Source organism: Balaenoptera borealis (assembly GCF_965194805.1).
Source record: "Balaenoptera borealis genome assembly, chromosome: 8".
Lineage (NCBI taxonomy): Eukaryota > Metazoa > Chordata > Mammalia > Artiodactyla > Balaenopteridae > Balaenoptera > Balaenoptera borealis.
The window spans coordinates 41,865,418-41,891,853 of NC_138865.1; the positions used below are offsets into that span (position 1 = coordinate 41,865,418).

The following is a 26,436-nucleotide window of genomic DNA, read 5'->3' on the forward strand; positions in this document are numbered from 1 at the left end:
GAACTTGACAAATGAAAAACAGACTTGAAAAGAGGGATAGGATTTTTTTTTTTTTTTTGGCTGTGTCGTGTCTTAGTTGTGGCACACAAGATCTTTCGTTGTGGTGTGCGGGCTCTTTGTTGCAGCACGTGGGCTTCTCTCTAGTTGTGGTGCAGGGGCTCCAGGGCACGTGGGCTCTGTAGTTGTGGCACACGGGCTCAGTAGTTGCAGCATACGAGCTTAGTTGCCCCGCGGCATGTGGGATCTTAGTTCCCTGACCAGGGATGGAACCAGAGTCCCCTGCATTGGAAGGTGGATTCTTAATCACTGGACCACCAGGGAAGTCCCGAGGGATAGGATTCTGAGCAATCTTCCTTGCATTTTTTATTTCCAGTATTGTAGATAAAGTATTGTCAATAAACTCTATAATTTAAAAAAAAAATGTTACTTCAGCTAGATGGTTTTTCTTAGCCTAAAGCAATGGTGAAAGTGGCCTTGCCAGGTTGCCATTCAGTGCTTGTCTTGTTTGCTGACAAAGATTGAGCAGTCACGTAGTATACCTCCTCTCTAGGGAAAGGGTGTAAAGAAAGAGCTTGGAAATACAGTGGTAGGATATACGGCAAAAGGAATTTCCCCTCTCAAGTCACAGAAGTTTTTTGGAGTTCCAGATAACACCTGGAGAGAGTTCTTCCTTTTCAGTGGGCAGATACATAATCATATTATCATTAAGTCTTTGTGCTGTAAGGCTCAGGAAGTAAGAATGAGAGAATAGGGATTATGTTATTGTTTTAACACTGTTATTATTAAAAGTTTATAATCTCTTAATATACTAGATAATTAATTAGTGTGTAATGACAATCTGCTCTCCAGTAGTTTGCAGTTTAGAGATAAGGCTTCCTGTTAATTCTGAGTAGGAGGTCTTATGCCTTGAAATGCTCTGGGGAGCAAAAAGCTGAGAATATCTTGTTTTCTTCTGAATAATCTATACATTAACTATTAGTATCCTTCAGTACTATAGGAATTAATTTTCATCTTCCATAGGAAGAAATGAGGATCTGTGTAAAATCAGGCTAGTTGACCAATTCTTTTGTTTATCCTTCTATTCTCTGATTGGATCGTATATCACTTGGAAGTAGGACATGGGCTTTGTATTTAGATAAAGGCAACACCCAGTTGAGTTCTGATTTTACAACCTAAGAGAAATTTTTTACCAAATGTTTGTCAAGGTGATTGAGGTAGTTAAACCTCTGTGGTGTACTGTCAGAGGCTCTTCACTTGGTGACTTTGGCAGATACCAGGCAAAATCTTAGGTGTCTTGCCAAAGCTGACTCTCAGGACTTATTCCATTTTCAACAGAGCCCTCCAAAATCGGGTTAAGAATCAGTTTACTGGACTTGTTAACTATAACACTTGTAAAGAATTATGTTACTGGGAATTCCCTGGTGATCCAGTGGTTAGGACTCTATGCTTTCATTGCTGAGGACCTGGGCTCAGTCGCTGGTTGGGGAACTAAGATCCTGCAAGCTGCGCGCCCCCCCCCCCAAAAAAAAGAATTATTATGTTACTTAAATTCAGGATAATTGTAAATCCTAATATGGTCCTCCTCCCACAAAATCATGATTCTAGTGGGAAAATATCAGAACTCAGGACCTAACACGAAGTACCATTGCTGATTTCAGCAAGCCAGCCCTATAGCCATCTTTTGGAGGAGCAGCTTAGATTCACAATTGAAAGAGTAAGAGATCTTAGCACAGGCACCTGGATTTAGATACAAGAATGTTCACTGCAGTGTGTTTTGCATCACTGAAAATTTGGATACAGCATAAATGTTCGATAACAGGGAATGTGTTCGATAAATTCTAGCATACCCATGCAGCGAATCACCTTAAAGCCATTAAAAATTATTTAAAGGTATATAGATTAATTTGAAAAGGTATTAAAAGATATAAAATAATATGTATGAGGTCACATTTTTATAAATGGAGAAAAATATGTATGCATGTGACTGGGTATATAGTGAAGGACCTGAAAAAAATACACCAAGTGGTAGTAGGTAGTGGTGGTGTTCATTTTCTAATTTCCCCTTTTCTATGTTTTACAAGTTTATGATGTGTTACTTTTGTAATTTGGACCCCAAAAATGTTATTTTACTTTAAACAACCACATGGGTCTTTCCTTTAATAGACTTGCAATAGAAACAGTGACTCAACTTTCTAGATATGACAACTCTTCTAGCTCCTGAACAGTCTAAAATATTTATAGCTATAGAGTCTTGATATTGTTCAAGCAGCTTATTGATCTCGGCCATACCCCTGTCTCCTGCACAGCAGGATGCAGGTGAGTAGGCAGCAAGCTTTTAGAGATGGGCTGGACAGAATGCCTGATTCTCCTGGACATCATTGGAGTCCTGAGTAAGTGCAGCTCATTTCAGGGCCTGTGGTCCTTTTCTTTTATCTTTTAATTATGCACATCATATGTGTTCCCTGAGGAAAAAAAAATCAACATTCCTGGATGCATTTTTATTTTTATTTATTATTATTTTTTAATATTTATTTGGTTGCACTGGGTTTTAGTTGTGGCAGGCAGGTTCCTTAGTTGCGGCACATGGGCTCCTTAGTTGCAGCAGGCAGGCTCCTTAGTTGTGGCTCACGGACGGGCTCCTTGTTGCAGCTCGCCGGCTCCGTGGCATGCGAACTCTTAGCTGAGGCATACATGTGGGATCTAGTACCCTGACCAGGGATCGAACCTAGGCCCCCTGCATTGGGAATCTTCACCACTGAGCCACCAGGGAAGTCCCTGGACTCATGTTTTTAAAAGGGAGGGTATTCATTTAATAACATAGCATGACCAACTTTCCATGTTAATAAATATCCTCTACTCCATCATTCTTAAAGGCTGTATAATAATCCATTGTGTGGATATTTCCAATCCCCTGTGGTGTTTCACTAGTTTAAAATTCACTGTAATTTGGGATTTCCCTGGCAGTTCAGTAGTTAAGACTCTGTGCTTCTGTTATAGGGGGCACCGGTTCAGTCCCTGGTCAGGGAACTAAGATCCCATGTGCTGCACAGCGGGGCCAAATAAATAAATAAATAAATAAATAAATAAATTTCACTGTAATTAAAATTGTTCACCTGTCATTATTTCCTTATCATAAATTTCTAAAATTGAAATTGCAGAGTTTACACATTTTTAATTTTTGATACATTTTGTCTGACCATTTTCTGTTGTGTTTCTGGATCTTGGCTCTCTCCTTTGCTCCTCCCCATCTCCGTTTGGGAGAGAAAATGTATTCCTCTGCTTGATTTCAATTATCCGCCCTTTCCCATACTTAAGCTGCCCTCTTGCCTTTTACCATCTGTCTTGGTATAGTCATCCTGTCTGTGCGACCTATGTGGATTTGCTTTCCTTTCTCCATTAACCTCCATCTAAAACACTCTTTGATACTTTGTGAATCTCCCCTCCCCCCGTTTTATTCAGCCACCTTGACTTTCTATACACACAATTGCATATGTCTATATGCAAATACATGCATTTAGAGGTGTACTCACTAATCTTACAATCTTCCTGATTGTAAGACCTTTGCTTTCTTTTTTCCCTCTGTCCTAACTTGTAAGGTGCAGGGAGCCATTAAGCCTCAAGCTTACCTTGCCGTGCTGCTGGTTTCTGGCAGGGATCCCAGTAGGGTAATGTGGAGCAGCCTCATTCTGGGAAATGTTACAGGAGCTGTATGAAGCCTTGACCCTTTGTCAGACAGCTTGGGGAGATCGTCTGTGGCACTCCATCCACATCCCTGTACCTTCCTTTGAAAAAGCAAAAAGGCTCTATCCTTCACATGGTGCTTAGTCATTCCTCTGCAAGGATGAGGGTGAGGTTGGGGGTAAACTCTCGTTTTCCCGGGCCTCTACAGAGCCAGCTGTTTGCATTTCCCTTGTATGAAATCTTTTTCATCTAGTGTAGAAGCCTTTCTTATAACCTACTGAATGAAACAAACATTAGAATAGAATGTTACTATTAGCTAGTACTTGTTAAGCACCTATTCTGTGCTGAGCCCTGTGCTAGATACTTTACATTTTATTAGACCTCCTAGCAACCCTATTAGATAAATAATATTATTCAAGTTTTATAGATAAGAAACAAGATTCAGAAAGGTGAAAGTGACTTGATCAAGATCTCATAGCTACTAAGTAACCAATGGAATTCAAACCTAGGTCTCTCCCAAGTCCAAAACTGGAGAGGTTGGGCTTAAGACTTTCTTGGACATGAATAGATGAAGCCTTTTCTCTTCACCTTTTCTGGGTGGCAGAAATGGAGCCCTGTTTTAAGGCATAGGGTTGTGTCTTATCAAATGCATCGTCCTTAGTGTACAGAGCAGATTCTCTCTACATCAGTGCTTCTCAAACTTCAGTGTACTTGGAGATCTTGAGAAACTCCAGATGCTGATTTAATAGGTCTAGGGTGAAGGCCTGAGATTCTTTGTTTCTAACAAGCTTCCAGATACTCCTCTGAATAGCAAGGCTCTAGATCAGTGATTGTTAAACCTGGGCAGTCATTAGATTCACCTGGAGATCCTTGAAAAAAAATTCACTTTTACTGGCCCCAAACTCAGAACTTTCTAATTGGAGGAGTTTTAGGGTAGGGCCTGGGAATTGTTTTTAAATATTTATTTATTATTTATTTGGCTGTGCCGGCTCTTAGTTGCGGCATGCGAGCTCTTAGTTGTGACATGCAGGATCCAGTTCCCTGACCAGGGATCGAACCCGGGCCCCCTGCAATGGGAGCACGGAGTCTTAACCACTGGACCATCAGGGAAGTCCCTGGGAGTTGTGTTTGTTTTGTAGTATTTTTAAAAAAAGAAAATTCCCCAGGTTATTGTATTATATATATTGTATAGTAATCAGTTGGAGAATCACTGATCTAGAAGCTAATATATTATGGTTGCATTGTACCACACAACACAAAAGTGTAAGTGGGCAGTACATTTTGCTTTATTAAACATTTGAGGGGCTGTGTTGGTTAGAGATCGTTTGTTTAAAAGGGTAAGAAATCCACTCACATTTATTGGAAGGGCTAGCTTGCAAACCTGAAGAGCAGGAAGTATCCCTGGATCTCAGAAAAACAACTAGGAGTTGGAAAGCCCCTAGGAACCAGGGATGTCCATGCTTCCTGTCTTCTGTTTCCTTTTCTCTGGGGACTGGCTTTGGTAGAAAATGGCCACCCAGACAGTTTGGTTTAGTGCCAGCAGCCAGTTCCATATTGCTGAGAGAATTTGAATGACCCAGTCCAGTCTAGCCTCTGGACTGGTTCTCCTTGAGCCAGGAGGCCACCCCAGGACAGTGCTGTGATCTGGAAATCTGGACTGTATCAAACTCAGCTACAGGCCCCCACTCTGAGTGCAGGGATGTTGGAGCCCCCTAACATCATTGGGCAGACCCCCTGAAAGGTGGTTACTGTAAGCGCTTACTATGTAGCTCTGCATGGTTGGGGCAGGAGAATAGAACCAAATAGGGTAAACCCCCTGCTCTTGGAATTGGAAGGACATTATTAGCTTAATGGAGAAGAGAGACAAGTAAAGAATTTTTTTTTTTTAATTTATTTATTTTGACTGTGTTGGGTCTTTGTTGTGGTGTGCGGGCTTCTCATTGCGGTGGCTTCTCTTGTTGCAAAGCATGGGCTCTAGGCACGCAGGCTTCGGTAGTTGCAGCACTTGGGCTCAGTAGTTGTGGCTTGCAGGCTCTAGAGCACAGGCTCAGTAGTTGTGGCACACAGGCTTAGTTGTTCCGCGGCGTGTGGGATCTTCTCTGACCAGGGCTCGAACCCATGTCCCCTGTGTTGGCAGGCGGATTCTTAACCATTGAGCCACCAGGGAAGCCCGAGACAAGTAAAGATTTTGAAACTGTGATAAGATCTAAGTATTGTGGGTAGAGGGCTGTCTTGGGAGCCTACAAGAGAGGAACTTAACCAGCCTGGACATTAAGGAATGTTCATGGAGGACACGTCTGAACTGAATCATGAAAGGTAAGGACATGATGGCCAGGTAAAGAAAAGAGTAGGAGAAAGCATTTCTGGCATTGTGAACAGCATGAGCATGAAACAAAATAATTATATTTCACTGAAGAGTTTTGTGTGAATAATAATTAATAAGCAGTTCTTTCTAGAGTATAAGGTCCATGGCAGGATTTGAAACTAGAGAGATAGGTAGGGGCCACATTGAGAAGAGTCTTGATGCCATGCTAAGGGGCTTGAATTTAGGTAAAGGGGAACCATTAGATATTTTTTAATTGACATGGGAGGATTTCCATTTTTATTAAGATGAATGATTATAGTATGGAGAATAGTTTTGATGGTGACCTTGCCTGAAAGCACAAAGACCAGTTGCAGTTGTCTAGAGGAGAGAGGATGGAGAGGAAGGAGCCAACTGTAAGAACATTTAGGAGATAGTTTGGCAGGACTAGCTGGGATGATGGGAATGAGGGAGGAGAAGGAGTCTAGGATGAATCCCAGGCTTGTGTGACCAGGCAGATTTTGGTGACATTAGATGAAATGAGCAATTTGGGGAGGAAGAGTATTTGTTTTAGACACATTGAGTTTAAAAATGCCTGTCAAAAAAAATAAAAATGCCTGTCAGACACATCAGTGACTGTGCCTGTTAGGCAGGGGGTCTGCCTTAAGTAGTTGTCAGGGCTTACAGATTCGGGAGTGGTTCCCCTCTTTCCACCTTCCCTTTTAAAATTTTTCCTCAGTCTCTACCTGGCGGTCTTGTTCTAGATATTCTTCCTTTCCTTTTTCTATTTTAAATTTAAGGCTTATATACTTTCTCCTTTCATAGATCTTCCTGTGCAAGCAGTAGGCTACTTTATACAAAGATACGACATGATTTGGCTTCACTCTGAGAATTGCTGATAAGATTTTAAATGAACTACCTAGACTATAAGGTATATGAGAGCAGAGATCATTCCTAGTAGTTATATTTCTAGCACCTAGAACAATTCTTGGCATTTAGTTGGTGCTGAATCAGTGAGTGAATAAATGAATCATTGAATCACATAAAGAGTTTAATAATAATAGACTCCAGGGACTTCCCTGGTGGCACAGTGGTTAAGACTATGCACTCCCAATGCAGGGGGCCCGGGTTCAATCCCTGGTAAGGGAACTAGATCCCACATGCATGCCGCAACTAAGAGTTCATGTGCCACAACTAAGGAGCCCGCCTGCCACAACTAAGGAGCATATGTGCCGCAACTAAGGAGCTTGCGAGCCATAACTAAGGAGACTGCCTGCCGCAACTAAGACCCAGCGCACCCTAAATAAATAAATAAATATTTTTTTTAAAAAAAGACTCCACTGGCAATGAATGCCCTTTGTCTAAGACTGATCTTTTCCATAAAGTATTTCTCTGAGTTGAATTTTGGAGAGTGAAAGGGGTTTAGTTTGGTACAGAAGTGGATAAGAGCATTTCAGGCAGAAGCAGCAGCATGAGCAAAGGCATGGTGGCACAAAACAGAATGTGTGTGTGATAGATAAGCAGTGAGATATGAATATCTCTTACCTTGTCATGTCTCAGGTCACTCTTGCAAATGTGGTAATGTTTATAGGTATGTCTAATAGTGGTTGTGATGTGTTTTGTTTATAAGTTTCTATGCATGGTTAGATAAGAATTAGTTATATAGGGACTTCCCTGGTGGTCCAGTGGTAAAGAATCCACCTTCTCCACCGCAGTGAGAAGCCCACGCACTGCAACGAAGAGCCCCCGCTCACCGCAACTAGAGAAAGCCCGCACTCAGCAAGGAAGACACAATGCAGTCAAAAATAAAATAAATAAAATAAATAAATTTAAAAAAAAAATCTTTAAAAAACAAAACAGAAAAAGAATCCGCCTTCTAACGCAGGGGACACAGGTTCAATCCCTGGTCGGGAAACTAAGATCCCGCATGCCACAGGGCAACTAAGCCTGCGTGCCACAACTAGCGAGATCACACGCCTCAACGAGAGATCCCACGTGCCACAAACTACAGAGCCCACGCGCTCTGGAGCCCGCTCACCACAACTAGAGAGAAACCCGAGCAGACCACGCTCCATAACGAAAAGATGTGGCATGCCTCAGCAAGGATCCTGTGTGCCGCAACTAACACCCAACGCAGCCAAAAAAAATGAGGAAAATAAAGAAATAAAATAAATAGTAAAAAAAAAAAAAAAAAGTTATATGAAATATGCTTGAATTGGTAGAAAACCTTTCATCAGGTTCATTAGATCCATAATCCTCTTTGAAGCCATCTTTGAATCCCAGGCAGAATTTACTTCTTCCTCTTCTGTGTTTATGTAGCATATTATATCTATCTCTGTTATGTTTTCTTATTTACGTGTTTCATTTGACTAGTGTCGCCCTTACCATGCGTTTAATAATGCCCAGGGTCTAACATAGTAGACATTAATTAAATGTTTGATGGGTAACTGAGTGAATGAATGGATGTTTGTACCCAGCGTTAGCCACACTGAAGAGAAACTGCGTTCAGCTTCTTTATCCCTTTTCTCTTGTAGCTGTTTGTAGTGGATGTCCAGACAAGCCAGATCACCAAGATCCCCATTCTGAAGGACCGGGAGCCTGGCAGTGTGACACAGCAGGGCTGTGGTATCCATGCTATCGAGCTGAATCCCTCTAGAACACTGTTAGCCACCGGAGGAGACAACCCCAACAGCCTTGCCATCTACCGGCTGCCTACACTAGATCCTGTGTGTGTGGGAGATGTAAGTCTCCCCAGTAATTGTAGTTAGAGGTAGCCTTGTTTTTTAACAGAGCCCAGTCCTCATCCCACAAGCCCCCCAGGAAGGGACAGTTTTCTGTAGACCTCTGCGGACTTGGGTTGGGGGTGCGTAATGGTGAGGTATGGGGATGGAGATTTGAGAGTTGGTATTCCACTCACCACAGGGAGTATCAGAGATGTTGACAGAGGGTATGTTTGATAAAGAGGCGAGCAGTACACCTCAGAGGCCATCAGCGGTGGGTTGGTGTTTGAGTCCACATCACAGTGTTTACACATCTCCTACTGCCCATAGTCAGAAGGGTTTATTAAGTTATTCATTCAGCAACTATTTTTTGACCCTTCTATGGTCGGTCACTGTTTCAGACACTGGGGACATAGCAGTGAATAAAACAGACAAAGCCCCTACCCTCTTGAAGCCTACAGTCAGGTGAAGGGAGGCATATAAACCAACAAAAATGTACCAGCAGTATGTCAGAGTGTGATGAGTGCCATGGAGAAGAGTAAAGGCAGGCTAAAGGGAGAGAGCATGGTGGAGAATGCTATTTCAGAGGATAGTTGGGAGGGCCTCTTTGATAAGAATGACATTTGAGCAGGGAGACTTAAAGGAAATGAGGGTGTAAGCCATACTGATGTCTGGAGGAAGAGAGTGCCAGACAGATGGAACAGCATAGAGGTCAGTTGTAGCTATAGTCCCAGGAAGCAAGGGGAGAGTGCCAGGAGGTGTGTTGGAGGGATGAGAGTTGGGTAATTGTGCATAGGAGCCACAAGTAGAACATCCAGAGAGAGAATGCTAGAGCTGTGTGTCCACCGGCCATGTTTATTGTCCGCAAGAATGCCAGTTTCATTCCAGCTTTGAGGTTCTCAAGACAGAAGTTAAAAATTGTGGAATCATGCCATTTGGGTTGAAATCACCAGAGATCAGAATTGTAATTTTTACAAAGATATTTTCAGTCAGACTCGTAAGCTTTTCAGGAGTGTACATGGTAATCCTTATTTTACTGATTTCTTTTTTTCCTTTTTTTTTCTCTCTCTGTACCTGTCACTCCCTCCTCTTGAAGGATGGACACAAGGACTGGATCTTTTCCATTGCATGGATCAGTGACACTATGGCGGTATCTGGTAAAATTGCCCTTTTGTAGGGAGTTCCGGTGTGGCAGGGAGGGAGGGAAGCTAAAAGTTGAAGGAGAGTAGTGTGATTGGAAATAGCCCAGTAAACAGACCATCAGGCAGGGGCCAGGAAACCTTGTTTCTAATACTCTTTCTCCTGACTTACCATGTGACCTTGGATAAGTCATTCCCCTTGTATATTCCTGATCTGGAAAGTGGAAGTACTAGCACACTTATTATTCATACTCTGCCTTGTTCCAAAGAGCCTGTGTATTGGCATGTTAGCCTCAACATTTTTGTGGGGCTTCACTGAGACAATAGTTGTGAAAGTGCTTTTGGAAAAGTTGGTGTGCTCTGCAAAGTATTAGGAGCAACTATCATTTTCTGTACAACTACATAGTGTTGATAAAGCTATATAGGATTGGGGGAATTTCTCTCCCAGTGGTAGAACAGTCAGAAAAAATACATGGAAATGAGTGTAGAGAAGATAACATAGAGATACTCAGATGCTTTCTGAATACCCACAGCAGCCTAGAAAGTAAGCTCAGAGTGCCAACCAGTTTTGCTGGGTACCTATATGTAAATATATAATCCCCCATTCCAGATTCCCAAATTTTTAAAAAAAATCGTAAGAGTTGCTAAATTAAGTATTTCATGTGTGTTATCTCATAGAATCCTCAGAACAGTCCTAGAAGGTTTGCATTATTAGCCTCATTTCACAAATGAGAAAATGTAGATTCTGAGAAGTTATAATTTGCCAAAGGCTACACAGATGGTGAGAGGTGGACTCAGGATCTGAATCCAGCTCTGAGTTCAAAGCCCATGCTTAGAACTGCTACGAACAAAGCTAAGGGAACATAAATGTTTCTTCTTTGGATTCTTTGCAAGGCAATAGAAAGCAGCCAGGAGGGAAAATAAATCTAATGGACAAGCATAGTCACAGTTCAAAATTATTCAGTAGTGGTTCAGAAGCTTTTGGATTCCCTGTCGTTTGTGTCCCCAAGAAATGAGAGCTCCTTGAAGGCAAAGGCTGAATCATGTCACCTCTTTAGGGACCATCTGTATGACAGTAACTTGCACTAAGTGTGGTTGTTAGGAGCCAGGACGTGGCTTTTTCTGGGAGCTTCCCTTCTCTTTTTTCATATAGGCTGTGAGTATTCTATGTTTTCAGGCTGATAGCTTCCAAGTCTACATTTTGTGAACAGTATAGCAGGTTTTAAGAATATTGTCTCTAAAACAGGAACAGACTCACAGATATAGAATACAAAGCTGTGGTTACCAAAGGGGAGAGGGAGGGGGGAAGGACAAATTAGGAGTATGGGATTAACCAATATAAACTACTGTATGTAAAATAGATTAGCAGCATGGATATACTGTATAGCAGGGGTCACCAACCCCCAGACTGCGGACTGCTACCGGTCCGTGGCCTGTTAGGAACTGGGCCACACAGCAGGAGGTGAGCTGTGGGTGAGCGAGCAGAGCTTCATCTGCCATTCCCCATCGCTCCCCAATGCTCGCATTACTTCCTGAACCATCTCCACTCCCCACCCCCCCACGCCCTGGTCCATGGCAAAATTGTCTTCCGTGAAACCGGTCCCTAGTCCCAGCAGTTGGGGACTGCTGCACAGGGAATTATACCCAGTATCTTGTAATAACCTATAATGGAATATAATCTGCAAAAATAGTGAGTTACTTTGCTGTACACCTGAAACTAATATAATATTGTAAATCAGCTATATTTCAATTTAAAAAGGAAAAAGAATATTGGCTCTGAGTGAAAGACCTATATTCTGAAAACTGTAAAACATTTATGAAGGAAATTGAAGATGATACAAAGGAATGGAAAGATATCCCATGTTCTTGGATTGGAGGAATTAATATTGTTAAAATGTCTGTATTTCCCTAAGCAATCTACAGATTTAATGCCATCCTTATCAAAATACACTTGACGTTTTTCATAGAACTAGAACAAACAATCCTAAAATTTATGTGGAATCACAAAAGACCCCAAATTGCCAGAGCAGTCTTGAGGAAAAAAAGAACAAAGCTAGAGATAGCATGCTCCCTGACTTCAGACTAAACTACAAAGCTTTGCTCATCAAAACAGCATGGTAAGACTTCCCTGGTGGCATAGTGGTTAAGAATCCATCTGCCAATGCAAGGGACATGGGTTCGAGCCCTGGTCTGGGAAGATCCCACATGCTGCGGAGCAACTAGGCCCATGCGCCACAACTGCTGAGCCTGCACTCTAGAGCCCGCGTGCCAAGAGCCCGTGCTTGGCAACAAGAGAAGCCACCGCAATGAGGTGCCCACGTACTGCAGCGAAGAGCAGCCTCTGGGACAGATCCATGGGACAGAACAGAGAGCCCAGAAGTAAACCCAAACACTTCTGGTCAATAAATCTATGACAAAGAATATACTATGGAGAAAAACCAGTCTCCAATGAAGAGCGGTGCTGGAAAAACTGGACAGCTACATGTAAAAGAGTGAAATTAGAACATTTTCTCACACCAATATGCAAAACTAACAAAATGGTTTAAAGACCTAAATGGAAGACTGGAAACCATAAAACTCCTAGAAGAAAACATAGGCAGAACACTCTTTGACATAAATTGTAGCAATATTTTTCATTATCTCTCTCCTAAGGCAAAAGAAACAAGAGCAAAATTAAGTAAATGGGACCTAATTAAACTTAAAAGCTTTTGCATAGCAAAGGAAACCATCGACAGAACAGAAAGACAACCTATGGAATGGGAGAAAATGTTTGCAAATGATATGACCAATAAGTGTTATCCAAAATATATAAACAGCTCCTACAACTCAATATAAAAAAATAACCCAATTAAAAATTGGGCAGAAAACCTGGATAGACATTTTTCCAAAGAAGATATACAGTGGCCAACAGGCACATGAGGAAATGCTCAAAATTGCTAATCATCAGAGAAATGCAAATCAAAACCGCAGTGAGATAATAATCACTTCACACCTGTCAGAATGGCTGTCATCAAAAAGTCTTCAAATGTTGGTGAGGATGTGGAGAAAAGGGAACCCTAGTACACTGCTGGTAGGAATGTAAATTGGTGTGGCCATTATGAAAAACAGTATAAACGTTCCTCAAAAAACTAAAAATAGGGACTTCCCTGGTGGTCCGGTAGTTAAGAATTTGCCTTCATTAAGAATCTGCCTTCCGATGCAGGGGGCATGGGTTCAATCCCTGGTCAGGGAACTAAGATCCCGCAAGCTGCATGGTGCGGCCAAAAAAAAAAAAAAAGTTTCTTTTGAATTTTCAGTTATGCTTTGTTCACATCCAAATCAGGAATTTCATACTCTGAGAGGTCACATCAGCAAGAAAGTCCAAATAGTTTTAAGTCAATGTAGATGTCTTGTTAAATTGGATATAAACAAGGTTTTATTATTTATAAAAAAGAATGTTTGATGTACCATTAACATTAGTTTTTGCTGCATTAAAAAAAAAAAAGTATTGGCTCTGATAATAAAGATCTGAATTTGAATCCTGGTCTTACCACTTATTAGCACAGAGGGCAAGTTATTTAAGGCTTTTGAGACTTGGATTTCCTCATCTGTAACATGGATAATGATTATATATACTTCACAGGGTCATTGGGAATATCAGATGAGATAGTGCTTAGTGGCTGCCATATTGAAAATGCTCAATACTTGTTAACCAGTGTTAATGTTCAGACTTGATGATGAGCATCAACCCCTGAACATTCCCCTCACATTCAGTGTATTCAAACTCATCATCTCCCTTCCAGGACCTCACCTCCCCCTGCCATTGACATATATTGGTAAATTCTCCTACCTTCCACCTAGGTGCACAGCCAGAGAACTAAGACTTCAGTCTCCTTAGATTACCAAGCCATGTTGATTCTGTTTTCTAAAACATCTCTTATATCCATCAATTTCTTTTCTATCTTGTCTACTTGAGTGCTCATCATCTATCTTTTGAATTACCCCAATGTCCTTCCATATTTTCTCTCTGCCTCTAGTCTTGTCTCCTCCAATCCGATCTTCATGTTGCTGCCAGATTAGTTCTTAAAACAATTTTTTCTTTACTGTAAAAGTAATACATGTTTATTGTAAGAATTTTTTTAAATTCAAATAAACAAAAAAGGAAAGAATTACCTACACAATTTGTGCCCAGAGATAGTCACTGTTAACAATTTGAAATCGATCTTGCTAGTCTTTTTTCAGTACATATTTCAGTTGTTAAAATGGGATTACCAGTAGGTTAAAATGGGATCATACAGAGGGATGGATATATGTATAGATACATGATATGCCAACTATAAGAAAATGTTGATGGTAGACTATAGGTGTAAGTATACAATTCATTGTAAAATTCTTTCAACATTTCAATATGTTTGAAATTTTTCATAATAAAACTTGTATAGTTTTATTTTTTATATTTGCATTATAAACCGTATGTAGTTCTCTAGATGTGCCCTTCTCTCTCTGGCCTTTTCTAGATTTCACACATGATGAGCCCTCTGCTTTGAACCTTTGTCCACAAACCTTATGATACAAACAAGTTGGATGATATTTCTCCCATGTTAGACAATTTTTACTGTGAAGTATTCAGGAGATTTGCAATGTGAGAAGGGCACCTTCTGGTCTCAAAGGAGTGTTGGCAGATAATGCTACTGGAAAGGAATTTGAAAACATTTTTGTTATTGGTTCTTTTATTTTATTTTTTTATTTATTTTTGGCTGAGTTGGGTCTTTGTTGCTGGGCCTGGGCTTTCTCTAGTTGTGGCGAAGTGGGGGCTTCTCATTGTGGTGGCTTCTCTTGTTGTGGAGCACAGGCTCTAGGCTTGCGGGCTTCAGTAGTTGAGGCTCACGGGCTCTAGAGCACAGGCTCAGTAGATCTGGCGCACGGGCTTAGTTACTCCGCGGCATGTGGGATCTTCCCAGACCAGGGCTGAAACCCGTGTCCTCTGCATTGGCAGGGGGATTCTTAACCGCTGCACCGCCAGGGAAGCCCTTTTTATTGGTTCTTGATATACTGTTTTATGACTATACCACAGACTTGTTTTTAAGTACTTCATTATGTTCCCTAAGGAAAACTATTTATGTTTTTAAGCATTCATCTTAATGTAGAACAGTCATTCTTAAGGCATTTTTTTAAAAATTTATTTTATTTATTTTTGGCTGTGTTGGGTCTTCGTTGCGGTGTGCGGGCTTCTCACTGCGGTGGCTTCTCTTGTTGAGGAGCACGGGCTGTAGGCTCACGGGCTTCAGTAGTTGCAGTACGCGGGCTCCATAGTTGTGGCTCGCAGGCTCTAAAGCGCAGGCTCAGTAGTTGTGGCGCACGGGCTTAGTTGCTCCGCGGCGTGTGGGATCTTCCTGGACCAGGGCTCGAACCCGTGTCCCCTGCTTTGACAGGCAGATTCTTAACCACTGTGCCACCAGGGAAGCCCAGAACAGTCATTCTTAATTCAGGGATTATGGTTCCTTCAAGAGGCCCATGAAGCTCCCTGAAATTGAGTGTGCAAGGTAGGTTTTTTTGTGTATTTTTCTAGAGAAAGGGGTCTTTAACATTCCTAAGTCTGTTAGAGGGATCCATGACTCAGAAAATATTAAGCGCCACTGATCTAGAGTGGAAGTTCCCAAACCCTATTGCCTAGTAGAAATCACCTGTGCACGCATGCCCAAGTGACCTAAGCATTTGGCTTGGAAAATTACTGAGCTTTATCAAATGTATTATGCTCTCTTTTCAAAAGTCCCACCAACTACGTTATACTTAAAGGTTATATTTTAACTCCTACACCTCAGTTGAATCATCCTCTTAGTGTGGCTATTAAAATACATACCGCTTTCTGTTTTGGTGTGGGCCACCTGGCCAAGCTTCAGCACATGTGAGCATGGTGCACAAAGAGCTAGACTAAGAAATCCCATTTGGCTTCTGTGGGACTGTCTCATGGAGAGTTGGATATGTCTGACATCTGTGGTTTCCTTGCCCTACAGGCTCACGCGATGGTTCTATGGGACTCTGGGAGGTGACAGATGATGTGTTGACCAAAAGTGACGCAAGGCACAATGTGTCACGGGTCCCTGTGTATGCTCACATCACTCACAAGGCCTTAAAGGACATCCCCAAGGAGGACACAAACCCTGACAACTGCAAGGTCCGAGCTCTGGCCTTCAACAACAAGAACAAGGTATGAGCTTGCCAGAGGTTCCCTGACGCCTGTTCCTCTTGCTTCAGCTTCTTGGCTTATGTCTTGGGAGGTGCACTCTCCTTCTCCTTCCCCAAGTCAGAGCTTACTACATAACTCAGTTCTGAGCCCACAGAGCATCTCTTGAAGGCTGAGGGATGCTTAGTTATAATCTCTCTCTTGAGAAAGATTATAACTGAAATTATGAAAGCCACCCCTTGCACTGAGTATTCTCTGGATGGTTCATATCTATTAGCCTCTCAGAGTTTCCCCAGGGCCACTCTGGTTTGACTGTCTCTCATTTGCACACGATCTTGTCGGTGCTCTATTTTGGGTGTGATTTTCCTACATGCAGTCACTTTCTTCTCTCTTGTATTCAGTTTCTTTTCATTCTTTACTGCCTCTTCTCAACACTGCCATCAAGTCTTAACTTAATCATTTGAGTCAGATCTGAAACTGCTGGGCTATTAAGTAGAGTGTTAGTATGGAGACCCAGAGCCAGAAGAGAAGAACGGCTCTTTTCCCAAAATTTGAATCAGGCCACAATTTGAGGGGTAGTTCCCTTAGCCGCCTCCTATCTCTCATCCATATTTATGGGTTAGGGGTAGACTTATCTCTCCCAGCTTAGACCCTCTACTTATAGAAACTCTCACACTGAGACTTACAAAACTGTCTTTCATGTGCATGCTCTGCTCTAACTATCAAACAGGATGTCATGTGTATGATTGTATAGTATGGGCTTTTTTAACCATGGTTGTCTATGTTCAAACCAGGACTTGCTTCTTGGGTTCTCTCAAGAAGCAGCCTTGCTTTAATATGCTGTATAGCTGCATTTTGTAGGGTAAGATGACGGGCTGATAATCCCTGGCACCATCATAGGATAGGAGTGAGTAATGGGAGGACCCCAACCTGCAGGGTCTTCCTCTGCTTACTGTTATATATTAGTTGCTGTGAGTATAACCTGTTTTTCATTGCTCTTGCAGGAATTGGGAGCAGTATCTCTGGATGGCTACTTTCATCTCTGGAAGGCTGAAAATACACTGTCTAAGGTGTGGTGAACATGACTTAGTAGTTTCACCTTATAGTTAAAATACTTTAATCCTCCCTGAACTTTTTCATTCTTGTCTAAAGCACGAATTCTCCAAGGGTCTGGGCATGTGATTGCACAGTGCGTGAAATTCTAAGTCTGGCCTGCCCCCTCTTAAAAGTCTTTTAAAGAAGTCAGAGGGAACCCAGCAGAAACTATGTTATCAGTTGATTGGAGTAACACGTACAGGATAATCTGCGCGTTTCCATTACCCAACAATAAGAGATCTATCTATTTCCTGTGAAATAATTAATTTAGAACAACTTACAGCAATTTTATGACACGGATACTGGCAAACTGAGTAAATTTTTATGCTCTTCAGAGAAGGTGAAAATGACTGATGAAACTAATGTCCAGAACTGGGGGGAAAAAAAAAAGTCAGAGGGGGTGATTCTTTCACATTGCAAAGACTTGCTGAGAGACTCCTTTAACTAGCAATCTTCCAATCCACAATGCATTTAAGTATTGCTTATGGATTACTGACTATTTGCAATATTGTGAGGGCAGGAAAAACCTAAATGTTAGGAACCATTGGCAACCGAAGATCAATTAAACTAAGATTAATCATCTCTAAAATAATCACGTAACATATGGATTTAATTTACAATATTTGCAAGCACCTTTTGCCTAAAGTTAAACCTACCCGTGGGGGCTTCCCTGGTGGCGCAGTGGTTGAGAATCCGCCTGCCAATGCAGGGGACACGGGTTCGAGCCCTGGGCTGGGAAGATCCCACATGCCACGGAGCGACTGGGCCCGTGAGCCACAACTACTGAGCCTGCGCGTCTGGAGCCTGTGCTCCGCAACAAGAGAGGCCGCGATAGTGAGAGGCCTGCGCACCGCGATGAAGAGTGGCCCCCGCTTGCCGCAACTAGAGAGAGCCCTCGCACAGAAACGAAGAACCAACACAGTCATAAATAAATAAATAAATAAATAAATTAAAAAAAAAAAAAAAAAAACCTACCCGTGGATCGTTTGTCCTCTTCTTGTCCCAGAGGCCTTTGCTGCTTATAACTTCTATGATAGACTCTTTTTCAAGAGGAAGCAGAGCTCCAGGAATTATTGATTTCCTTCATGTCACAGCAGCCTTTGAGCACCTTGCTTGGTGCCTTACGTGCAGTAGCCACTGAGGATTGGCTAAATGACAAGGATCCAGGGTTAAGGCTGATTGGGGTTACCTGGGGTTGAGCAGCCCCACGAGTGTGCTTTCTGTAGTGTACAACTCCCATACAGTTGGGGAGTTAGGCTGAGAGTAGCCAGAAATCAGCCCCTTTACCTGAAGATCAGTGAGAAGGGTAGTGGCTCTTCCCGGCAGAGAACAGAGTGGGACCTTGGCTTTAGTGCCCTGGGGTTATCCCTGGAAACAGCCTGTGGCTTTTGGCCTTTCTCTCTGCTTCTGATTATTTAATTCAAGTTTGACCTTTTTCCCTAACTGGCCCCTCTTCAGTACCTAGATCTTGTTTATTATCATTCTTTCTTTCTCTTACATACGTAGGGGTGGAACAGGATGTTATTTCCTTAATTGGGACATGTCTTTTTGTCTGTGACTTTGTTTGTCTGGTATATGAGGAAAGCCCACAGAGGTGGGCATCTAAGAACAATGCCCTGCCCTGTGCTTTCCGGTAATGCCATAGGTGCATCTCTTCTCTCTCTGTTTTCAGCTCCTCTCCACCAAACTGCCATATTGCCGTGAGAATGTGTGCCTGGCCTATGGTAGTGAGTGGTCCGTGTATGCAGTGGGCTCCCAAGCTCATGTCTCCTTCTTGGATCCACGGCAGCCATCATACAACGTCAAGTCTGTCTGCTCCAGGGAGCGAGGCAGTGGTAAGAGGCCCCCGTGTGCCCCTCAGGCTTACAGCTGCGTTGTGAATGGGTTTTGACCTTCAGTTTCAATATTGGTTTCCAAACAAATATAGTGATCTTTATGGAACCTGGTGGAGGTGTTTGGTGACACAGAGGGGAGATTGAATACCTGCATACGGCAGCAAAGCTTCAAACACCGCACACAAATGTGTGGCCACAGAAGCCTTTGATGGAAACCAATAGTCAGCGTATTGGTGGTTTCCTTTTTCTTCCACAGTGCCCTACTCCTTGTGGTAGTTTTTTGCTGGGACCCTACCTGAACTATAAAATTGTTTTATGCTAAGGGATGATGTGGTGGGGTGAGGAGGATTTTACAGAGGGGCATGTGGAAACTTTTGGGGGTGATAAATATGTTATTTTGATTGTGGTGGTGGTGTCATGGATATATACATATGTTAAAACTTCAAATTGTATACCTTGAGTATGTGCAGTGTATTCTATGTCAATTATACCTCAATAAAGCTGAAGAAAATATTCAGTTTAGTTCTTACCCACTGGGTGAATTAGGCTTCAGGCCCCCCCGCCTCCCAATCTTTAATAGCATATTCTCTCTGAGGGCACCCTCATTCTTCACTGAGGAATAAAAAGAGAGACTTAAATTTGTACTGTACTTTAAGATTTCAGAATACCTTTGTCTGACATCTCATTTCATCTTACCAAGAACCCTGTGGGAAGCAGTTTACACCCCATTTTATAGATGAGGAGACTGAGACCCAGACTGGTTAAATAACTTGCCAAACACCACACAGGTTGGTGGGGGAACAGCCAGGGACCAGAATCCAGATTGTCCAACTAACAAAGTGTGTTTTCTTCTTCATCTGACATTGTCCCCCTTCTCATGCAAAAATGTGGCCACTTTATCCTGAGAGTCCTAAAAGGCACAGTATCTTCTCTCTTTCAAGTAGTATTTATTTTCGTGTAGATGCTGCAGTTTTGGCCATTGTTTTAGATCTGTTTTCAGTTATTCTTGAAATACATTTCAGAACAGAGAGAATAATGTGTGTAAGGAAAGTAGTAAGGGAAAGAATAAATAGTCTTGGCCGGAATGATGTCTGCAATGAAGTTTTAAGAGATTTTGGTTACTGTTACAGGAGTAGCTTTCAAACCTAATAAGGAAATATTGATTTCACAAATATTAGCGAGCACCTCTTTGGTACTTAGAGACATCTTCACATCCCATGCACTTATCTGATCCACAGATGCAGTAGATGTATTTTCCCTGTGACCCAAAGTGATTAGGTGACTTGTCTTAAATTCACAGGTGAGAGACAGTGCTCCTTTGAGTGCTTCAGTTCTAGGCTGTTTGCCACTCTCATAACACACTTAATACCAGATAAAGACCTTTTGCAGTGCCACGGTAGTGGTTTTAGGTCAAATACAAGAAAGTCCTTGTTAATGTAATGATTTGTAAATATGCAGATTACCCTCAGTTTCAGTACAGGTTGGAAACATATAATGGAGAAGAAGTTAGAGTTATGAAAGGTGACTTCAGAGTGAGTCGAGGGGAGGCAAGCAAGTTCAGGGCATACTTATGGTCTTGGGCCCAAAGCACCTTGGGCATCATCAGGCATTTGGTATTTCTGAGGCTTATGGGAAGGTTCCTGTTAGTGTGTGCATGGGCAGTGTGGCGTCAGGGTTCTCTGGCTTGTGCGTGAGCTAAGTCTGCCTTGGGAAAGGCGCTGTGGTATTTAGGGGTGCCATGTGAACTCAGTGTCAGAGAAGTTCAGGCTAGCAGACCTGATTGCCCTTTACTTTTCTCTCTCTCAGGTATCCGGTCAGTGAGCTTCTATGAGCACATCATCACTGTGGGCACAGGGCAGGGCTCCCTGCTGTTCTATGACATCCGAGCTCAGAGGTTCCTGGAAGAGAGGCGCTCAGCTTGTTATGGGTCCAAGCCCAGACTAGCAGGGGAGAATCTGAAACTAACGACTGGCAGAGGCTGGCTGGTGAGTAAGCCCGTGCCTCACATGGTTACTGGACAGTGACAGAAAAGTTGTATTCACTCTACCCACCCGCTCCCACCCCCACTGACACACCTCCTACCACATAGTTTTTCACTAGTAAGAGACACTCCTTGGAGCAGAGAAAGGCACTTTCCCTTGGTTTTGTTTCTGTGTCTGCATGTCTGTGGGAAAACAGGCCCAGTAAGACACACCGGTTGGCCCAGGGTAACCCCCAGGTGAAAATAGAGCTGGAAGGAGAGGAACCTCCCACTGAGGCTGCCAGTGAATTATTAAAGCATTTGGTTCCAGCAGTCCTGAGAAGACCTTAGGTTTGCGTAGCAATTCTTCAGCCTGCTTGGCTCCTCCCTAATGTTCATTTGGAAAAATGGGGCTCCAACTCCCATGAGCACCAGTCTCCTGTATAGATACAGGACCCTCTCCTCTTAAGGAGCCTAGAAAGCATTCTTGTCCCTTCTTTCCCTTTTCTGCCCCACGGCGAGTGCTCACAGAGTCTCTTATTTCCCACAGAATCATGACGAAACCTGGAGGAGTTACTTTTCAGACACTGATTCCTTCCCCAACGCTGTCTACACGCACTGCTACGACTCGTCCGGAACGAAGCTCTTCGTGGCAGGAGGACCCCTCCCTTCAGGGCTCCATGGAAACTACGCTGGGCTCTGGAGTTAACGGCAACTAAGTCTCTCCCAGAATGCACAGAAATTCACTAACTTCCATCCTCAGTTTCCATTTCTTCTTTTGATTTTTTTCCAGTTGTGTGAGTCCCTCATATTTTAGTGGGAACACCAGAGTTTGCCTATGGTTTAGGCACTTGGCAGGAAGAACCTCTGTACAGAAATCTAAAGGGTTTTCTTTTTTTTTTTTTCCTTTTTTCCCTTTTGGTAAGCAGAATTTTACTTTACTGTCTTTTTTCTTTCTGGCTTCTCAACCAGACATTGTTGTTAATTCCTGTTTATATTTTTTCTTTAAGCGACACACAGTCTCCCCTCTCTGGCTTCTTTAGGTTGACATAGTCATTCTCACCCTTACTTCACTCTTGAGAGGTAGGGCTCCTTTATAATTATATGGTTGCTGTCAGACTTTCTGTGAAAGTTTGGGGGCTCTGTGTGTGTGTGTGTGTGTGTGTGTGTGTGTGTGTGTGAGAACTTGTGTGCCTGCAAGTACCGTTTGTCACTGAAATTATCTGGAGTGAGGATTACTGTAATTAAAATATTTATAAAAGAAACAACTATATTCACAGAGTCCAGCTTTGGGACTAGTTTTTATCTTGTTTTGTAAAGTCTAACAACACTGATTATAGGAAGTAAAAATAGAAAGGAAAACAAATCACCGGTAGGAAACCCTTTGAGTTAGATTGAAAGCTTCCCGGGGACTCATGCCAGGACTCCAAAGTAATCCATCTCCCACCTGCCTTCCCATCTGTGTGTCCCCCAGGTGAGAACATTTCTGTGTATGTGTCACTTCCACTTCAGTTTCCCATCTGGTTAAATCAATGGCCACTCCCCCAAAACATCAGGGTCTCCATCCAAGGTGCAGCTCTGGAGGCTACAGAAGCCTTGGTAGGACTTGGTAAAAAGAATCTCCATCCAAACCTCCCTCTCCCTCCTCTCAAATAAGACCTGATCTGGTTTCTCAGGGGCCTGGAGCTGGGGGCCTCAAGTCTGCTAAAATTCACATACTCGGTCCCCTTGGCTTTGGGGAGAAACTTCTTTGCCTTTCTTCTAATCTCCCCAGTGGGTTTTGCTTTTGTCTTCTAAATTGGGTTCAGTTCTGGAGGGTGGGGATGAACAGGGGATTTATCTGTGTGTAGTGAGTGCTTCATGTGTGTAATGTTTGTTTTTCTTAATACAGTGGAGCCACTCTGTTGGCTCAGCCCTGGGATGGTGATGGGGTGGCCTACAGCCAACAGTGGTGTGCATGTAAAAGCATCTATGTGGTTAGTAATTTGTTCCTCACTTGAACTGTCTGTTTAGTCTGAGGTTTTTAAACTTGCAGGCAACTGACCGTGATGTCCAGTTACTCCTTGCTTTTTATGCATCATGTTGCAGATAATAGCTGTTCCCACCCACAAACTCCTCCACCATTCTAAACACATACTCTGCTTCTGTCAGCAGCCCATTCTGGGGAAAGGAAGTCATATTCCTGCACTCTAATTTCTAAGTTGCTTTCCCAGTTATCCCCCTCTGCTCTGGGAGTAAGTGGGGAGATTGAAAAAAAAAGAGTGTCTTCTCCTTGGTGATGGGGGCTGGTGGGGAGGGGAGACAGCAGGTCCACCCTATCTTGCTGTGGTACAAGGCATACACCACAGGTTCTAGAATTCTTACCTTCTAACCTAGAGAAATAGGTGCTATAAAACAGGGAATTAAGCAAAATGCTGGATGCTACAGATCTTTTAATTGTCTTAATTTTTTTCTATTATTAAACTACAAGCTGTAGATTTCTTAGTTCTCACAGAACTCATTTTAAACCTACTTGTATAAAAAATCTTTTAAGTAGGATGTTTTGTACTGTTGCCAGACCCTCTTCTGTGATGGGTAATGCGTTTGATTGTTTGAGATTTTGTTTTTAAAAATGTGGCACTTGACTTTTTGCCAAGTAAAAAAAATAAATAAATATTATTCCAATGCAAAGTTTGAGTTTGTATAGCCAAGAGACAGCAGGAAAAAGGCCCCAAATGACTGGTTGGAAGTGGGGTGCAGCTTGGGGTGCTTGGATTGCTTGGAGCAGAAGAACACAGGAGTTCCCTCAAGGGTAAAGGCAGGTCAAGGGCAAACACACAAACACTAAGACCTACTTGCTCCTTGCCCCCAGCCCTGGCCCAAGATCAGTTGCTCTGGAGTCCAGCTGGGAGTGGGTATGCCCGGGGGAAGTAGTGTGGTACTTGGAGAGAAAACCAGACTGACGATGAGGGGGCGTGCTGGTCTTTTTGCTCTGAGTGACTGTGGACGTGAGCAACGTGACCAGCTCCTCTTACGTAAAACAGGGTTGGTGACAGGCCCCGTCTGCTTCAGTGGAGGGGCCCTGAGAATGACTGTGAAAGTGCCCTGGGAACAGTATCAGTTTTTTGAAGTTGGAACCATAGATTCTAGCTTTAAGAGGAGGATGCAGTGTCCATAGTGAGTGATGCTCTTCCCGGAAGCTGTTTGGGGCTGTAGCTGAGAGAAAGGCAGACTGCTGAACCCCACCACTCTCCTCAGTCATCTCTGGGAGACCCATCAGGGCTGGGCCACAGAGCCAGGCAAGCTGAATACAGCTGCCCTTAGAGACTGATTCAGAACGTGACTCATACAGGCACCTACCTATATGATCAAAGGCTGCTCAAAGGCTGCAAAACAGGAAGGGGGAGGTGAATGAGTTGAAGCAAGTGAGAGGGCTTCCTAGAGGAGAAGAGTTACATTTGGAAAAAGACTGGAATTGGCCTTTCCCAAAATGAGATTTTCAGACTCCCCAATCCATGGAACAGTAATTGGTGTTTGCAAAATGCTCCATGGTCAAATTATTTTTGGGAAATGCGGATTAAAACAGACATGCTTCTCACAACCTGAGGTTTGGGGTTACCATGGGACTCATGTGCATGAAACATGCTCAGAGAAAGGTGACACGGGATGTGGGGAGGGCCTGGCCTGGACCTCTGGCCTCTGTGGAATCTTGGCCCTGCTGTCACTTTCCAACCAGACTTTGCAGCAAAGTGTGTATCACAGAAGGGCTTTGTGGACTTTATGTGGTCCCTCCCTTTCCTGCCAGCAGTCCTTACTCCCAGGCCATGAAAGAACTTCCTTGTTCTCAGGCGCATGCCTCATTCCAAATGGGCTGCTGGCTCCTCCCATCATCCTTTGGGTCCTTTTGCAGAAGTCTTTGAAACCTCATTTATGCCCCAGGTTCCCTCATGCCTGCCACTTCCGAAGTTGATTAGTATTAATCTGGTCCATTAAATTAATTAACTGGGGCTTCCCTGGTCGTGCAGTGGTTAGGAATCCACCTGCCAATGCAGGGGACACAGGTTCAAGCCCTGGTCTGGGAAGATCCCACATGCCGTGGAGCAACTAAGCCCGTGTGCCACAACTACTGAGCCTGTGCTCTAGAGCTCGAGAGCCACAGCTACTGAAGCCCGCGCACCTAGAGCCCGTGCTCCACAGCAAGAGAAGCTACCGCAACAAGAAGCCCGTGCACCACAAGGAAGAGTAGCCCCCGCTCGCCGCAACTAGAGAAAGCCCACATGCAGCAACGAAGACCCAATGCAGTCAAAAATAATTTATTTTTTTTAATTAATTAACTATTAATTTTCTATTAAATTTATTAGTGTTCCTAATAAAGCTAAAGATTGCCAGTCCAGGGCTCTCTGATCCTATACATTTCCTAGAGCAGGTACCCAGGAAAAGTAAGTCAGGGTGTCAAGACCTGTGGCTTAGGATTGGGGGGGGGGTCAATCTTGTAAGATCCTATGACCCAAGTGTTTTTTTCCTTCCTTTTCAGTTGGCTGGTGTCTGGGAGACAACAATGTGGAGGGGAAAGGGGAGAAGAGGAACACTCAATGTTTCTTGCTTTTAGCCACATCTCATTTCATGCTATTGTGCTGAAATGGCTGGAAGCTTTGGGAAGGTAGAAACGTGGGCTTCTGATTCTGGAATTACTGATGAAGACAAAAGAAAGTTCGGGTTTGTTAGCTTGGTTCTCCTGCCCTCATTTCAGCTCCTCCAAAGAATAATCTAGAGAAACACATGTGAGAAATTTGTTTCTAAACTACCACTAGAGAGAGAGAGAGAGGTGTGAACTGAACTCAAGATGGGACTGTAAACTCACGATTCAGCTCTCCAAGACAGGTATGAGCTGTCCTCTTAAATTCCCCCTGGGTTGAGCCTCACATCTGAACACTCCTCTTGATTAGTGTGTAATTGCCAAAATCAGAATTTTTAAAAGATAATAATACTCATTAACTGAGCTCAGAGTCACACGTTTACTGCGTTTCTTGTTAAGCAGTATTCAGAGCTGTAATTAACATCCCTAGTGCTAAGAACAGGAAGAAAACAAATGATCAACTCCCATCTTAAAGAAAATAAACTTCCCTTACTCGTAGCTACTTTTTTCTTAGCTGGTGACAGCCTGGACAGAGGACTGGAAAAAATAATGCAGCTTCTTTTGACTCCAGGGTCAAGGCCATTTGTTGATGCATGGAACACTGTGCTGGGTACGTTGGCCTGAGGAGTGGCTGTTTGGGCCGTGTAATGTGTTGCTTGCCCAAGAAACATCCTTAACTACCACCACCGCAGCTCTCTGCTCCCAGGCCCTTCTGCTAGAAGCACAGAATTATTGCGCCAATCACCATGCTTAAGTTCCCACCATTAGACCTTTCTTTTTTCTTGAGGAAGAGGGATGTTATATTACCTAATTAAACATACTAAAAAAAAAAAAGAGACTTTCCTGGCAGTCCAGTGGTTAAGACTCTGTGCTCCCAGTGCAGGGGGCCCAGGGGTTCGATCCCTGGATCCCTGGTTGGGGAACCC

At 43.1% G+C, this 26,436-nt stretch overlaps 1 protein-coding gene and 1 long non-coding RNA gene across 2 annotated transcripts in view; one reads left to right on the forward strand and one right to left on the reverse strand.

The window, feature by feature from the left end:
• The window catches only part of DCAF12 (DDB1 and CUL4 associated factor 12), a 36,976-nt gene extending 13,417 nt beyond the window's left edge, over positions 1 to 23,559 (forward strand). The window contains exons 3-9 of the mRNA XM_082402438.1: positions 8,518 to 8,724; positions 9,800 to 9,860; positions 15,836 to 16,029; positions 17,010 to 17,075; positions 18,773 to 18,935; positions 20,742 to 20,920; positions 21,446 to 23,559. Of these exons, the coding sequence (XP_082258564.1) occupies positions 8,518 to 8,724; positions 9,800 to 9,860; positions 15,836 to 16,029; positions 17,010 to 17,075; positions 18,773 to 18,935; positions 20,742 to 20,920; positions 21,446 to 21,604 (1,029 nt within the window). The 3' untranslated portion in view covers positions 21,605 to 23,559. The remainder of the gene's footprint in view (positions 1 to 8,517; positions 8,725 to 9,799; positions 9,861 to 15,835; positions 16,030 to 17,009; positions 17,076 to 18,772; positions 18,936 to 20,741; positions 20,921 to 21,445) is intronic.
• LOC309633553 lies at positions 17,215 to 18,766 on the reverse strand. The gene is made up of 2 exons (XR_014247606.1): positions 18,072 to 18,766; positions 17,215 to 17,752 (listed from the first exon to the last, which is right to left on the reverse strand). It is a non-coding gene; the product is annotated as an uncharacterized lncRNA (long non-coding RNA).
• Positions 23,560 to 26,436: the final 2,877 nt, after the last annotated feature.